Raw genomic sequence first — 15,601 nt, forward strand, 5'->3', positions numbered from 1 at the left:
CTTCTTCAATAGGTGTTTGGAGAGTACAAGAGGCTTTTATGTACATGATAACACCAAAAGAATGTCAAAGAGACAGGCTGTCAGGAAATGAGAATTAGCATGGATCATGGGGCCAAAAGCAAGTAGTCTAGAAGAAAATAGAAATGTTGAAAAATTAGAATTAACTTTTGCAGGTATTATGACATACTGTATTATTTTATCATCATCATCATCATTGATATCATTGATTCTATATAACACAAAAAATAGTTTGTAAACTTATAAGTCTCACATGTCTATGAACTTTTTAGGTCTGGGCGTTTATTACTATAGTGTTAAATTCTTTGTGTTAGGTAGCTGTGGATAGTAGAGATGATGAGGAACACAGATGGACAAATAAAAAGGAACTAATGCTTTAAAAAAATCCATAGAGCTATCACAGAAGCTTTAGAGATATAAAAGAGGGAACAGTTCCATAAAAGGGAAAGACAAGGAAAAAAAGAAATGTTTATTTTATTGGCAGCTGTATGTAATTGACCATACTTTCTCACTTGTCTGCTCTCATACTCAGATGAGTAATTCTATTCACTACTCATTTCTTGGAGGTATTATAGGACTTGCTTAGACTCCAGTGTGTTGATTGAGGTGTAATTGCAGCCCTTGAGCTATTTTGGGTATAGTCTGGTTTCCCTGTAACTCTTTTCACACTTGATACTGAGGCAGCAAGTCCAGTGGTTAAGAGAATATAGGTTTGAAGTCAGCCTTGAGTTTGAGTCCTGATGTGTTACTTCCTAGTTAGCTTAAGTAGTTTAATTTCAGTAAGCCTCAGTTTCCTCATTTATAAATGGGGTTAATAATACCTCTCCCTCAGGATAGCTGGTGGATTAAAGGAGGTATATGTGAAGTGCTGTGCCTGAAACAGTGACTGTAAATAAACAGTAACTGATGTGAATGGAAATGAGGTTGTGGATGATGATGTCAGCTTGAAATTAACTGGCTGTAAAGGGTAAATTTGTACAAAAGACAATGTAAAGGAGTGTCCTACAGCACTAGAATATAGTATGAAAATGTATTAAATTGTTGTTTGACAAGTTTTTAAGGTGTGTCCTTGCCTAGCTTAGAATTCAAAGTTTATGTCATTTAGGAATAGCGGATTTGACCAAAAACTCTGTTATTAATCAAAACCCGTGTTACTGCAGGACTGTAGAGTGAACAGTAGATTTTAATTTAAATATTGAATTTTTTCTCTTTCATCAAGTATGATTGCTGAATATAAAGTTCCGGTAGTAATAGAAAGAAGATAATGTCTAATGAATACACCTTTTTAAAAATCAAATATAAAATGATCAAAACTCCTTCACTTTTTAATGACACCTCATGAGAGAGTTCTGCGTACAAATTTGCATACCTAACAAAGATATATTTCTGCCTTTCTCCATGAGTGGTGAGGAACTTAGTTAGCCTTGGAAGGGACAGAAAGAAGTATGTTCCAACGAGAAGTAAAAACGTTATATTCCATCCGAATGCACTTGTCCCAAATTCCAAAGTAGCATTCCAGAATTTGTGAAAATAAAATGAACTAATGTAGGCCAGCCTATCGAGAACTAAATTGTAGATAAATCCAGAGTTAAAATGTTTGCATTGATCTTACCCATTCACTTCTATCCACAGCTCAGTTTCAAGCAGCACCATGTTACTGAGATGCCAGAGTTGGTTTAAATTAACAAAACCCCATTGCTTGAGACCTCAAATCCAAACGACTTCCAAGTTAGGCTACACAGAATATTTATGGACCTGACTATACCAATCTTGCGCTCACCTTAATTTATTCTCCATAATTGATAATAATAAGCAGAATCCAATATACATTTTGAGGTCTTAAAGGTAGGATTATCTGAAGGTGAGGGGACGACAGTCTGTGTCAGAGATCTATTTGGTTTGTGTTAGTAAACTTCTTGAAACTCGACTGCTACATAATGAATTTCCTCATTGTATATGTAAATCAGACAGCTATGGAGACCCCAGATCTTGCATTAGGTTTGTCATAGGCAATCTTGTATTTTCAAAGAATTTTTTTTTTTTCCTTTCTGGAACTGGTATTGGTAATTTCATCATGGTAAACTATTTTAGTTATTCTTACTGATATGCTTATGATCACCCAGATTGACTTATCCAGGGACGTACAAAGCAGGCGCAGGCGGGCAGGTAGATAGACACCGGCCTGTCCTTTAGGATCTTATGATGTGATTTCTTCTCCTCTCCCTCCTCCCCCCTCCCGCAACGCGCACACACCCTACATCTCCCTGTGACACTCTTGAACATCTCCTCCGTGATCACCCAGCTCTCGCTAGTGCTCTGGGGTGTCACGGACAACATGCTGAAAAATGAAAATGACATCCTCAGGGGGGCGTAACGGAGGTCTGGAAGGGAAAATACATCCCCTGGCCGGGAATTTCTTCAACATTTCGAGCTGGTGAAGTAGTCGACTAGAGGTTGGGGAATTTCCCCAGCCTTTTCCCCCGCCCCGGAGCCGAGGCGGAGGCCGAGCTGCGCGCGCCGCCGCCGAGATGCGCAGGCTTTGGGATTCACCTCTTCAGCCGCTGGGAGGCCCTCTGTGTTCCCCTTTCCCCGGCGCCGGCCGCCTTGCTCGCCTGTGCAGTGGCACCCGCCTTCCACCAGGGAGCCTCGGGCGAGCGCTCCCCCCGCCCTCCGCCCCCCCCCCCCCCCCCGCAGCTCGCTGGCTCTCTCTTTCTCCCTCTGTCTCACTCTCTCTCTTTCTCTCCCTCTCCTATCGGAGCACAATGAAAGCCTGTGTATCGCCGTGACTCCGGGCTGCGGAGCCAGTGTCAGCCCAGCGGCGAACAACAGACGGGAAAGAGAAAGGAAAAGACCAGCTACTTTCTTTTCCATCTCTAAAGCGGAGCAATCCAAGAGATAGAACCACATTGCTTATTGCGAGTCCAGACCCTCAGATCCACTGGCCGGGGATGGAATGTACAAAAGTGGACAGAAAAGTGGCTGGACATGACTCGGTGCAATTTGCTGGAAGTTTGTAAGTTTGACCATCGTTTGTAAATTACTCTCGGAGGAGTTTGTCTCTCTTGATAACTGTATTAGGATCGAGCCGGGGGTGAAGACTAGGAACGTAAGCGGGAAAGAAAAAAATGTGTTGAAGGATCTCTCTCAGTGGCTAGTGACTTCAGACTGCTTTCATTTAAGGCTGGGAAACCTTAGAGGGAATGAGGATTTTACTGGTGATTGGATTAGCCGAAGAAAAAAGCATGGTCCAAAAGTCCAGTTACTGGTATTAACAATTGAAAAGCTGCCTCCCGTTCTTTGGGGAGAGGATCACATCCTGCAGTCCCCCAAAGGGGAGAAAACACCGGATCAAAAGGAAAGGGAGGAAACAATTAAAAGCCAAAGGACAGTATCTCTTGATTTTTGTACGTTTTGAACATTGACTTCAAAAAGCTTCTGAAACAGCACTTTTTTTTTTTTTTATTTTTAACCTGAGGAAAAGTAAAGGCCGTGGGTTACAGAGACCATGGTAGAAATGGGTTTCTCTGCAGAAACATCCCCATAAAGAATCTTCCAAAACAACTAGGTGAGGGGGAGTCCAGCTCTGTATTAATACCTCTCACAATTCCCTTTGCTGTCTGTTCCTGTCTCTCACTTGACAATCCCTGGATTCTTGCTCTTACCCCCAGATCGATCGTGTGTTTACAAAGTACCTAGTGGCTCTTGTCAGCTTGGTGGGGGGAGAAAAACCCCACTAACTGTCCAACTTCTCCAGAGCTGTCAAATGCAATTAGAGTTAAGTTGATCAGGGTTTGTTTCCAACTTACGCTCTGTGATTGGCTTCTATTCTTTCTCCTCACCCTCTTTTACTCCTTCCCCTCCCCCATACCTTCTCCACTACTCCCCCCAACCTCTGAAGACCTCTATTCATGTGGCCCTGAACACTGAGCGCACATTGTCAACAGCAGATTTGCCTGCACTAACCAGCCATAGCCTCCTTCCACCTCACCATCCCAAAGGCAGCAATCATTGTGTCCAGTAAGATGGGGGACACAGCGCCCCCGCAGGCCCCCACAGGAGGGTTAGGGGGGGCCCCTGGGGCGGGGCTCCTTGGAGGGGGCTCGGTCACCCCGAGAGTGCACAGTGCCATCGTGGAGCGCCTTCGGGCACGGATCGCCGTCTGCCGCCAGCACCACCTGAGCTGTGAAGGACGCTACGAACGGGGTAGGGCCGAGAGCTCAGACCGGGAAAGAGAGAGCACCTTGCAGCTCCTGAGCCTCGTACAGCACGGCCAGGGGGCGAGGAAGGCTGGCAAACACACCAAGGCCACTGCCACTGCTGCCACCACTACAGCCCCTCCCCCGCCACCTGCTGCCCCTCCTACAGCCTCCCAAGCGGCAGCGACAGCGGCCCCACCGCCCCCACCAGACTATCACCATCACCACCAGCAGCACCTGCTGAGCAGTAGCAATAATGGTGGCAGTGGTGGGATCGACGGGGAGCAGCAGCCACCGGCTTCAACCCCGGCGGACCAGAGGAACTCGGCCCTGATTGCGGTAAGGCACCTGGTTTTCTCCTGATTCTGGCTGTGGTCGTGTGGACTTTGGCGAGGGTAGAGCTGGCCTCTGCCTGATGTAGAGTGGACGGCAGTGCAAAGGGCCAAGATGCCACCTGACTACCTCAAAGGCTATTGGGTGTCTTGTTTGTGAGGTGTTACTAAACCCTTACTCGTCAAGTTCTGCTGGTGTTCATTCATGGGTTTTCCTCCACCTGTAGAGTACGCCTTAAGTGGTAAGCAACTTGAGTTTTCCAGAGTTTGCTCTGGGGTCCAGAGCTTGCAGAAGAATTGGCTACGAGCGGCAAGATCTGAGCCATTGAGGAAGGTCTTGTCTCAGGAAGCCTCCTGCTTTGGCGAGCCAGCACTGATTAGGCCCAGCAAGCCATGCTTAGCCTGAAAGCATTTGTTTAGCAGTCCAGATGACCTTTAGCCAAGCCTTTTCCTTCTTGTCCTATTTCCCCTTCCCTCTTTGAAGTGGCCCCTTCTCCTTGGGTCAGGAGAACATAAGTGGTAATCTCTAGCAGAGCAAGTTCCCTGAGCGTTCCCTCGCTCAAAAACAAAAACTTGGGGAAATAGCCCAGAGACTGGTGAGGGAGTGTTTTTACAAGGCCTGCTCCCTGATTTCTTACAGATTCCCCCACTGTCCCCATCTAGCTTCTTGCCACAGGCACTATAATCAGATACTGCCCACTTACAGCCTTCACTAAAATGGGCAGGCGCAAAGGGGCTGTTTCCATGCTGTCATCCTAGAAAGTGCCTTGTCTTCAGCCATTCCTGGTGACAGGACATCCAACCTGAAAGTTGTGATTAGGTTTCTGGCTGGAAGTTCCTCCTCAGAGGTATAGACACACCTCATCCCAGAGCAGGTAGCCCTTGACTCATTGGTTCTTGGTGCTAGTCCAGGTCAGGTGACTGCCTGCCGTGTGCTGGCTTTCCCCCCAAAGCTGCTGGGCCCATAACCTCAGGGTAGAAGGTGGAGCCCTGCCCTGCAGCCCTGCAGCCCTGCAGCCCTGCAAGCTTCCTCCATTTCTGAGTTCTGTGGGGATTCGGAAGTCCTGTGTCCGCTCACAGCACAGCTCCAGTTTGCCCAAGCCAGCCCTAATGAAAGTCAGCAACAGGAAATGGCCATGCAAGCTGAAACGTCCTCAAAAAGCCCAAACAAGAGGAAGGCACTGGGTTGAACTCCTTCTCCGAGGGAACTTGAGAAGGAGCTCTAGGGAGAGGACATCCTCCAGCCAGGCCCCTAGGATGCTTCTCTGTGGGTCCTCCTTATCCCTGGCCTGGGTCTGTGATGGTTGAAGTTTCCAGAAAGTCTGGGGGCTGTATTGGTGCTGTTCTACTCCACCACACGTTTTGCTTGAGATGCCTAGAACTGCAACTTCCTGGCGCCAACTCCAGACGAAAGATAACTGCTAACAGTTAAACTGCCCAATGTTTGTTGTTTTGTCCTTGGATACAATTAGCCTGTGGGGTTATATTAGTGCTTCAAGGCCTAATTTCCTCTCCCTTCCACCTGCTCTATCCCCACCTCTCCCTGGAATTCCCTAGGACAGCAATGAGAGTTTGTTTCGTGAAAGAGACATGTTGAGGTAAAGGGGGGCGGGGCGGGTAAAGAATCACTCAAATGGAGAGAAGAATGAGGTTTGTATGTGAGTGTGTGTGTCACTGGCGTCTGCAGCCAAAAGCATCTAAATGCCCTGATTGTCCCCAGTAAATTTATAATCTGTCTGCAAGTCTCCCAATAATACCGCCTTGTGTGCTTCACAGTCTCCTGGTAAGTGTTTCGGGGGGTGATACAGGGAACCAGGCGCCCAGCCCTTCTCAGTGGAGAAGACAGATCTCTGTCCTGGGTGCCAAGATGGGATGTGGCCTTCACATCCCAGCCGCTGCAAGGAAGGTGTCTGCTTATGGCCTCGTTCTTTTGGTTTTTGCTTTTCTCCCACTTGGAAGGAAGATGAGGCTGCCTCTTTTTCTTGGGGGCTTGGGTATGTGAATTGAAACCAACTTCAGTGGTTATTGTAACTTTACGACGATAACAATATCCATGCTGGGAGGAAGTGAGAGCACCATGTCTGGCCTTTCCTGACTGGAGGCTTAACTGCTGCGAAAGGCAAAGGTGGCTGCTCCTTCACTCCTGTTCTGAAAGGGAATCTGCTTTCTCTCCCCTAACTACCAGCCATCTCCTAAAACATCCCCTTAGAGGAGCTCCCTCCCCGAGTGCCGAGAAGATTGATGAGAGGTGCAGTGTGAGTTAGGAGTAAAAAGTCCAGTTTATTTCTGATGGTGGCTTTTCACTGCAAACCTGTGCCATTGCAAGGGTTGATCCACCCCCACCCCCCTTTTGGTTATTGGAAATTCCCTTCTCCATTTTAGCTTCTAAGTTTGGCGCTTTGTTACTCAGCAGGGTACTCAGAGATGGTGATGCAAGTACTGTATTAACCTGATAACATTGTGTCTGAAGGGAGGCCTGGGCATTTGGGAGTGATTCACTAAGCCTGTTAAATCTGCAGGTCTCACTTCTCTCAGGATCCTCTTATTTTCAGAAACACCATCCATTTAAAGGGGCCTTTGTGCAGAATGGGTGTCAGAATTCTTTCTTAATACTGTGTCCATAACTAGATTATTTTCTGTCTGGGTGTGTTGAAGGTATCCCTTTAATAGTTAATTCGTATGCCCTAAGTGGCCATAAATGTCCTTTGGAGTAAAGGAGAGAATATTGATCATCTAAAGTCGAATATGCACGGTGTCCTCAGATGAAAGCCCTGTGTCCTGCATACCTGCTAGTACAATGCCTTGTATATAGTCAGTAATATCTGAATGAGGGTGGAAAGAGAACTTCTGTTCTGTGGGATAGTGTTGTCTTTGAGGGGTGTGATACTACAAGAAATATATAATGTCTGAGATTTTCAATAGCCTGAGTTTCAAGAACAATGCAAGAAATAAACCTCCAAGCTGGTTCTAATTCTGTCCACATTGAGGGCCTAATTCTGCAGCCCTTACTCAGCCAGTTTCTTCATTTAACTCAAGTGCAAGTTCAGGGGAAGCCCCATTACTGCAGAGATTGCAGGAACAGGGCCTTTAAAGAGGGCCTGGATTGTAAGGGTTTAAGCAGATCTGCATTTCTGACCACTTGGAGCAGGCTTTAGGTACTAAATCATTTTCTGGTGAAGTATGTTTGAATCTTTGAATGAACTGTGAAACTGAATAATTGCTGGTCCATGGAACAGAAAGGTTTAGAGCTTCTGTGGTGCATTATTAATCTTTCCCTTTTGCCTGAGACAAGCTCTTTTTCTGTTGCTTTAGACTCTGTTGCTAGGCTGGATAGATAAGTGGTTCTAAGTCATCTTTGGCTTCAGAGATTATCTTTTCTCTAATATAGTGTGGAGGAAAGAAAATAGATCAGACAAGGAGACTGCATCCTCGGGGTCTGTACCTGCGTGATCACTAACAAGCTGGGTGACCTAGGACAAGTTACTTAGCAGTCATGTGTAAAACAGAACAATAATGCTGCCCTAGCTCGTTGAGAAAGCTGATGAATGTGTGTTTCTGAATAGACTTTGGAAAAAAATTAAGCACTGCAGAAATGCAAGGCATTATTACTAGTATTACTAATAATAAACTACTAGACAACAAATCATAATACCAGTTTTTCCAGGGATTAAAAGTGTACTTAAGCTTTCAGTTGTCTGTTTTAAATGGTGAAATAGCTTTTATTGTAAATAGAGGGGCTGGTATTTCAAATTCAGTGCTGTCAAGATAAGACTGAGCTATCAGAGTACTTAAGTGTTCCCGAAGGTCCCCGGAAATCCTAGTGAAAATGTGCAATGGTGTGAAAGTGTTTAGGGTCTTTTACAGGCCCCTGCACAGACCTGAGCAGCTTTGGAAAGGTGTGTCCCCCGGCTTGGGTCAGGAATATTAGAAAAGTAGTTTGCACAAATGACATAGGAAAGTTAACTATTTTGTCAACAATAGTCTAAAATGTTAATTGTTAGCTTAAGAAAGTCAAACAAGTTAAATCATTGCCAGAGTCCCCTGGTTATTTTTAACTGATAATAATCAAGTTTCCAATTGACAGTTCAAAATTTGAGGGCTATAGGGTGGGCGTGGGGCTGAAAACAGAAACAATTCATTGGCCAGAGCTGGGTGTCTGCAGCTGTCCATGTGGTAAGTATCCTCCGTGGGACAGTGATAGGAGTGTTTACATTGTTTATATGTGCAGCCATCATTTCCTTAAAAACTGACCTATTTTTGTTCTGTTTTCCAGAACAGAGTAATAAAGGGGGAGTTCTTATCTATCCAGAACCTTCCTACTACTTCTTTCCAGTAAATATACTTGTAAGATCTCACAAAGGCAAAAGAGTTCAAGTGGAGAGAGAAGTTGGTACACTCCTTTATCAAAAATGGGTAGAAAGCTTGTTTTGATAGCCAAGTAATGTTAGTATGTCACCCAAGGTGTCTTGCTTCTTTAGGTCAATGTTTATTTATAGAAGGCATCTGCTTTCTTTGAAATAATGTCTTTGCTAGGTGATGTTTATCAAATTTTTCTCAACCTTAAAGTTTAGTGCGGTATGGCTCCCCTCTGCCAGTAAACCTTTTGTTAAGTACCAAGACAAACATGGGTATCCAAATGTTCTTAGGCATAACAAATATGGCTGAAAGAGTGACCTTGATTAGCTGTTTTTGTTTTTATTGTTGTTGTGTGCAGTTTGTTTTTAGCACTGCTATTTAATCTCAGAAAGCTTAGAAGGAAATTTGAAAAAAAATCATCCAGTTCTGCTATGCATGGCAGCTAAACCATTCCGAGTGGCTTCTACTACTTCCTTGTACTTTAATCCAGTCCCTTTTTTATGATCATAGGCAGGATCATGTTTAATGAAAACAATTCTAAATTCTTTCTTGTGCATTTTCATGATAATTTCCCTTATACTTTAACAGGTTCTGTGTGAGAATAGAGAAATACAGCTAAAGACTTAGTCCCTTCTTACTTACAGGCTAGTCGTCAATCAAGACCACATGGACACAGTAAAAGTACTTAACTAGGTAGAATGGACCAAAACTGATATAGAAAATCAGAGGGAAAAAAAAAAAAAAAAAAATCAGAGGGAGAGAGGAATAAATATTTCTTGAGCCCTAGAATGTCAAGGCACTTTTATTGTATATTTTATGTGATGCTTAAAAAAAAAAGAGAGAGAGAGAGAGAGAGATGAGTAAGCAATATTTGGCTATTTTACAGATAAGGAAACTGAGGCTTAGAGATTTAGTAAATGGAAGAATTTTATGCATAGATTTTCGAGTTTGACCCGTGTTTGATCCCTCCCTCACACCTATAGCTGTATGAGCTTGGGGAGATAATTTTCTTTTTGGGCATCAGTATCTTCATCTGTAAAGTAAAGCTAATATTCTTTAGCGTAACGGTCAGTATAGTGCCTGACACGTAGCGGGTACTCAAACATGAGCGCTGTTAGTAGTTGGTAGGAGAGAAAGTCAAACCCAGGCCAGGCAGCACTTTATGGACAATGTGGGTCCCTAGCAGGCCTGGGAGGAGCAAGAGAGAAGGTGGAATGAGGGGTGGGGCTGCTGGGTGCCAATGTGGTGCCAGTATATCCATTGGGTGTTTGGGAACAGAGAGTGGAGCCTGGCTGGCACTGTGGTCACGTGTGAGCAGTGAGGGGAACACGTGAGGCCGATCCACCTCCTGGAGGGTCCGGAGCTCTGGCAAGAGTGTATCAGAAGCCCTGGGAAATGGTCGAGCGAGGAAGGCTCAGAGGAGTCAGCGTCTGTGAAGCAATAATAATCCTTCATATACTTGAAGACAAGTATTACATTTCCCCTCCAGCAGCCTCTTCTCATTGCTCACTGCCTAAGTGTTCTGTATTACCTATCTTCAAGTCCCTTGAGCTGCTTAATGCCTTGCTATTTACACACTTCTCCCATTCACTGTGAGTTATATACAGCGTGACATGGCCTTTGGCATTGAAAGGAGATGGTTTTAAAAGCACAGTCGCTAGACGCAGAAGAGAAACTAAAAGAAGCAGAACCAACTACACCTCTCTTCTTGGGCTGGCTAAGCCTTCCAGTGCAAATAAGAATTTCCCCCGTGGGTAAAAGTGGGTTCTCTTGATGTTAAACTGATCTTCCCAACAAATGAGTTTATTAATTTGGAAAAGGTCTTTTCATTAAAACAAAACAAAAAAAATCATAAGCAGAAATTTATGAGAAGCTGTGAGCCCAGATAGTCTTTGAGATTTACTTGCTTTCTTCCTTGCTTTTTAATTACAGGTGGGTTACAGATCTTTTACTAGCCCTAAGGTCAGTCAGATACCAGTTTCCCCCATTTGGTCCATGTTCACAGGGCACAGGGAAGGCTCCTATGGTGTAGATGGCTGAGGGAAAAAGTCAACAACTCCTTCTCTCCCTAATTCGAGGCAGGATGCTGGGATACTGACCATAGCTGGAGTGGCTCTCCATCTTTGGATCCTAGCTCTGACCCTTTCCTATACATATCTAAGGGACAGGTGTGAAAGAATGAAAGCTGTTCTTTTTCCTTGGAGAGGGGATGAAGAGAGAGGTTTATATATTCTCCACAAGGCTTGAAGAAGACTAGAGAGTCGGGCCCTACCACAAGCAAATTGCCAAAGGAATGGCCAAGAAATGGGCAAATAGTATTTGACAGGCACTGTGGTCTCTGTGGGTCTTAATGGTTTTAGCAAAAGTTCTAAAATTTCATATCAAGATTGTGGACATGGGTGCTTTTTCGAGTTTGGGGAAATTATCCATGAAGTCAATAAAGAATCATTGCGCAGCTATTCTATGCCAAGAGAATGAATGTATCCATGATGAGCGATTTGATATAGCCTCTGTCTTCTTGGAATTTACAGTCTGAAAGGGGTGGGGGTGTGGTTGGAAACAGAAGTGTTAAAGTCAGCTTGAGGTGGCAAGACATCGTAGCACTTAAGAACCTGGGGTTAGGGTGAGACTACCTGATTTCAAATCACAGCTCTACAGCTTACTAGCTGTGTCTTCTTTGTTCATTTAATTAAACTCTCCAGCCTCAGGTTTCTCACCTGTAAAATGGAATGATAGTGATATAACTAACTACTTTCTGGCACCTAGAAGAGGCTCAATACATTTTAGATGTTGTTATCGTTAACGTGAGAAGTGACATAGTCAAGTCAGATTCGTGGTTTTCCCAGCTCAGCATTCTATCCCCAAAAGGATGTCAGGGATATTTTATGCAAGGGATGGTTTTTCTCTTTATATTTATTTAAAATGGTTAGTGAAGTATACCATATTACCCAGTATATCCATACTATCCCTAAATAGTTTACTATGGAGATGCCGTCTGGGATGGGTTTACATTTCTATGAAATGGGTTAAATAGTATCCTTCTTCAGAACAGGATCAATTAATATCTCTTCCATTCCTGGGATTCTAGGACTCCTAATTTAGAACTTGACTAGAGTGAGTGTTTATTTGACTCCTTACTTCTTCTTGAATAAAGGCTGGGTTTCCATTTAGTTGCCCAGGGAGTGTGTAGTGTGGACTGTGTGGGTAAATGAGAATTTTAGGCTGTCTATTGAGAATTTGGAATGATTAGAATGGAATAGTCCACATTTACCAATTTAACTAAATTATTAATTCATACTGACGAGTAATTCTTAAGTGAATCTGGTCACAGAGTCGCAAAGAGTTAGCAGTTCCCTGCTGTGGAGATTCAAATGTATGCTTTTGAAAGCCAGGTCCCTTGCTCAAGTTGCCAGGGAATCAGTTCTCTCACTGCAACCGCACACAAACAGGCGGCACGAATTTGCCCTCTTCCCAACCCCGACCTGGAGCATGTTGAAAATTTCAAGCCTTGATGTGGGTCTTAGCTTGGAATCTCTTCTTTGCTCAGTACCTCCTCAAGTGTGACTTTCCATAAGAAACACGAGGAAAATGCTGCCAAGGCTTCAAAGCAAGTTTCTGTGAGGATAATTCTTAATCAAAAGCACAGTGTTTCTATGAAAAAGTGACAGGATTAGAATGAGCATAATCTTGTTCTTGGTGGATGATATTTGGATAAGGACGGATTTCTTGGTTCTAACTCAGAGCAAAGAGTGTAGTCAAAACGTTTTTGGTAGTTTCTTTATTCCCCATCATTTAAACTTACATTCCCCTCCTCCTCTTGAAGGATAATATTCTGAGGAAATGTAGAATCAAACTCGTGTTGGGTTTGTTTTGTTTTATATTGTTTTTAACAGTGTTCTTGCTTCTGGAGTCACGGCTGGTTCCTATGTTAATATAGAATCATTAACATTGTCGTTTTAAAAGTTCTCTCTTGTCAGAAATGTGGTTCAGCTTTCCAGCACACAAATAACTCTCACCCACATGAAGCCCAACACCTTGAATTCCTCACTGTACAACAGGCTTCTTTTCAGGTAGTTCTGAAGGATTTGAACAGAAAGTTAATTACATGTCTTTTTCTTTCCCCCCCCCCCCCCCCCCCCAGAAAATTTACTTAAGGCCAAAGTTTCCTTCAACTGCTAATAACTTACCAGGGGTTTGTTGGATACACAGTATAATCTCTTAGAGTCATGGTAACCAGGGTGCAAAGAAGTGGCTTAATTGAATACAATGTGTACTGTACTGTGTCTTTGGAATGACGATTGCCACACTCTGGTGTACACTGCTCATTTCTGGAGGTCTCTGGAGTCTAAGTTATGTAAAAATAAAAACATTCTCTGGCTGAGCAGCTGAGAAACTAATTTTTCGTTGTTGTTCACGTAAGTAGGCCCATACTTGCTAAACCGGCAAAGGCTTGCACATTTGATTGCCACACTACACCATGTAATTTCAGACAGCAAAACCTGTGAGCCGGTGGTATTATCCCATTTGGTTGTTTCACAGAGGTGTTGAAAAAGAGCAAAGTACAGACATAAGGGTAAACAGGAAAGAGCAGTGGTCCTTCTGACAGAAACACGGGGCAGAGGCGATAGATCAGGAAAGTTTGCACCCAAGTCCTGTAGCCATTGCACCAACGAGAGCTTCCTTTTCTCGCTTAGATTCTTTGCATGTGCATCTGTTTGCAGGCTCATTTCCCCGGCGAGAGATTCTGAGCTGTCTTTGTGCTAAATTAAACATTAGTTTTCTCCTTGGGAACCTGATCTTCCAAAGACTAGGCAACAGTATCTTTCCAAGAGAGCTCTCAGCTCCCTCAGGAAGAGGCTAGTTCAGGAGCTTTCTCACCTCCACTGTCTGCTTCGCTGGTGTGAGTGTGTGTTGCATGTGAATGTTTTGTCTAACCGCGCCTAGAAGCCCTTAGAGCAAGGACTTGTACTCTTGTTTTTGGTGTAATGCAGGAGGACCCATGCTGTCTTAGAATGTATTAAATGGAAAAGATCAGAGCAACACCCAGATCGTGGAAGATTTCAACCAACCGTAGGAAGGAGTTTCCTCTGCTCACTGCCCCCCAAATTCCAAACCCACAGCAATGAAAGAGGAAGTATGTGGCAAAATAGAAGCCATCTCATTTCTAACCTTCTCATCTCCATCCTGCCCATCCCCTAAGAGGGCTAGTTCATATTGTTCTCAAAATAGGCATTATTCTATCAATTTATACAGTCTCATGAGCCCTTAGAGAGAAAACAGATCAAACCTGTTTCTCATAGGTGAAAAAATTAAACCCCATTTAAGAGCAAACACTCCAAGTTCCCATAGCAGTAGGGGTAGAACTAGAACCCAAGTTTTCTGACATCTATTCCAAGTTATAAAATGTAGTCCTTTTTAATAAATCTATAAAAAGAACAGTTAAGGACAATGTAGGATTTATATTAATTTTGATAGTAGAAGGAGCATGGAGTTTAGAGCCTATGGTAAGCTGTTTTATTTTTTTTTAATTTAATTTTATTTTTTTTAAACATCTTTATTGGAGTAAGTTGTTTTTTAAATGATCACAGTGATTCCTTCCATCCCACATGCCCCTTTGTAATGTGACTTTACCACTCCTTCCATTGAAAAGTGGACGCTATTTCTCCCCAGTGAACCTTGAGTAGCCTTGCGACTTGTTTTAATCAAAAGTGTATGACAGAAATGGCATTGCGCTACTTCTGAGAATGGGCTTTAAGAAGCTCTCTTAGAATAAAGATGAAAAAAAAAAAAAGAAGCTCTCTTAGACGTAAAATTTGTTAAGGGTAAGTCTTAAGTGTTCTCCCATAAACAAACAAACAAGTAAGTAAGTAAATAAAAATAAAAAGGACAGGAGAAAACTTTGGGAAATGATGGATATGTTTTTGGCCTTGATGGTGGTGATGGTTTTCTGGGTGTATACTTATCCCCAAACTCATTGAGTTGTATACATTAAATAAGTACAGCTCTTTATATGTCAATCATATCTCAGTAAAATGGTTAAATAAAAAAGCCCTCTTGTGACACTGAGACCACAATATAATGAAGCTGGTCTAGCCAACTGGAGGATGAATGTCCACATGCTGAGAACCAAGTTACCCCTGCCTCTAACCAGCACCAACTGCCAACACGAGAGTGAGGCCATCTTGGACCAGCCAATCCTCCAACTCAGTGGAGCCAGACGAGTGAGTGAGTTCAGGTGGAATCAGCAGAGGAACTGCCGAGCCGACCTAGAGGATCATGGGAAATAGTGCATAGTTTTAACTTAGCAGAGGTTGACTGAATCAGAGCCAGAAAACCTTAGCATAGAAGACAGTTCCGCCTCTTTAGGTGTGTTACCTCAGGACCGGTTACCTAACATCTTTGAAGACTCATTTTCTGCTTTTCGTGATGGTAGAAACTATCTTAAAATGTTGTGAGGATTGTATGAGATAATACATAAAAGAACCTAGCGTGTTGTCTGGCACATGGTGGAGCTTAACAAACATTAGTTTCCTTGCTTTGTCCTTTGTCTCTTCTCGCTGTGTTATAATTCGACGCCCCACTCCCCACCCCCGCCCCGCCACCTTTATCATCTCACTTTCACTTCATGGGCATCAGTGTTCTCATAGGCTTCCCCAGCTCACTGTTCCTCTGAACAATTTATTTTTTCCCTCCTGCATG

The 15,601-nt window shown here is 43.6% G+C and overlaps 1 protein-coding gene across 1 annotated transcript in view; it reads left to right on the forward strand.

Annotated features, from left to right (window-relative positions):
- The first annotated feature begins 3,838 nt into the window (after positions 1–3,838).
- Positions 3,839–15,601, forward strand: part of MAML2 (mastermind like transcriptional coactivator 2) — a 360,720-nt gene continuing 348,957 nt past the window's right edge. The window contains exon 1 of the mRNA XM_065882529.1: positions 3,839–4,553. Coding sequence (XP_065738601.1) covers positions 4,041–4,553 — 513 coding nt within the window. The 5' untranslated portion in view covers positions 3,839–4,040. The remainder of the gene's footprint in view (positions 4,554–15,601) is intronic.

This window comes from Phocoena phocoena, chromosome 8, assembly GCF_963924675.1.
Source record: "Phocoena phocoena chromosome 8, mPhoPho1.1, whole genome shotgun sequence".
Taxonomy (NCBI): Eukaryota; Metazoa; Chordata; class Mammalia; order Artiodactyla; family Phocoenidae; genus Phocoena; species Phocoena phocoena.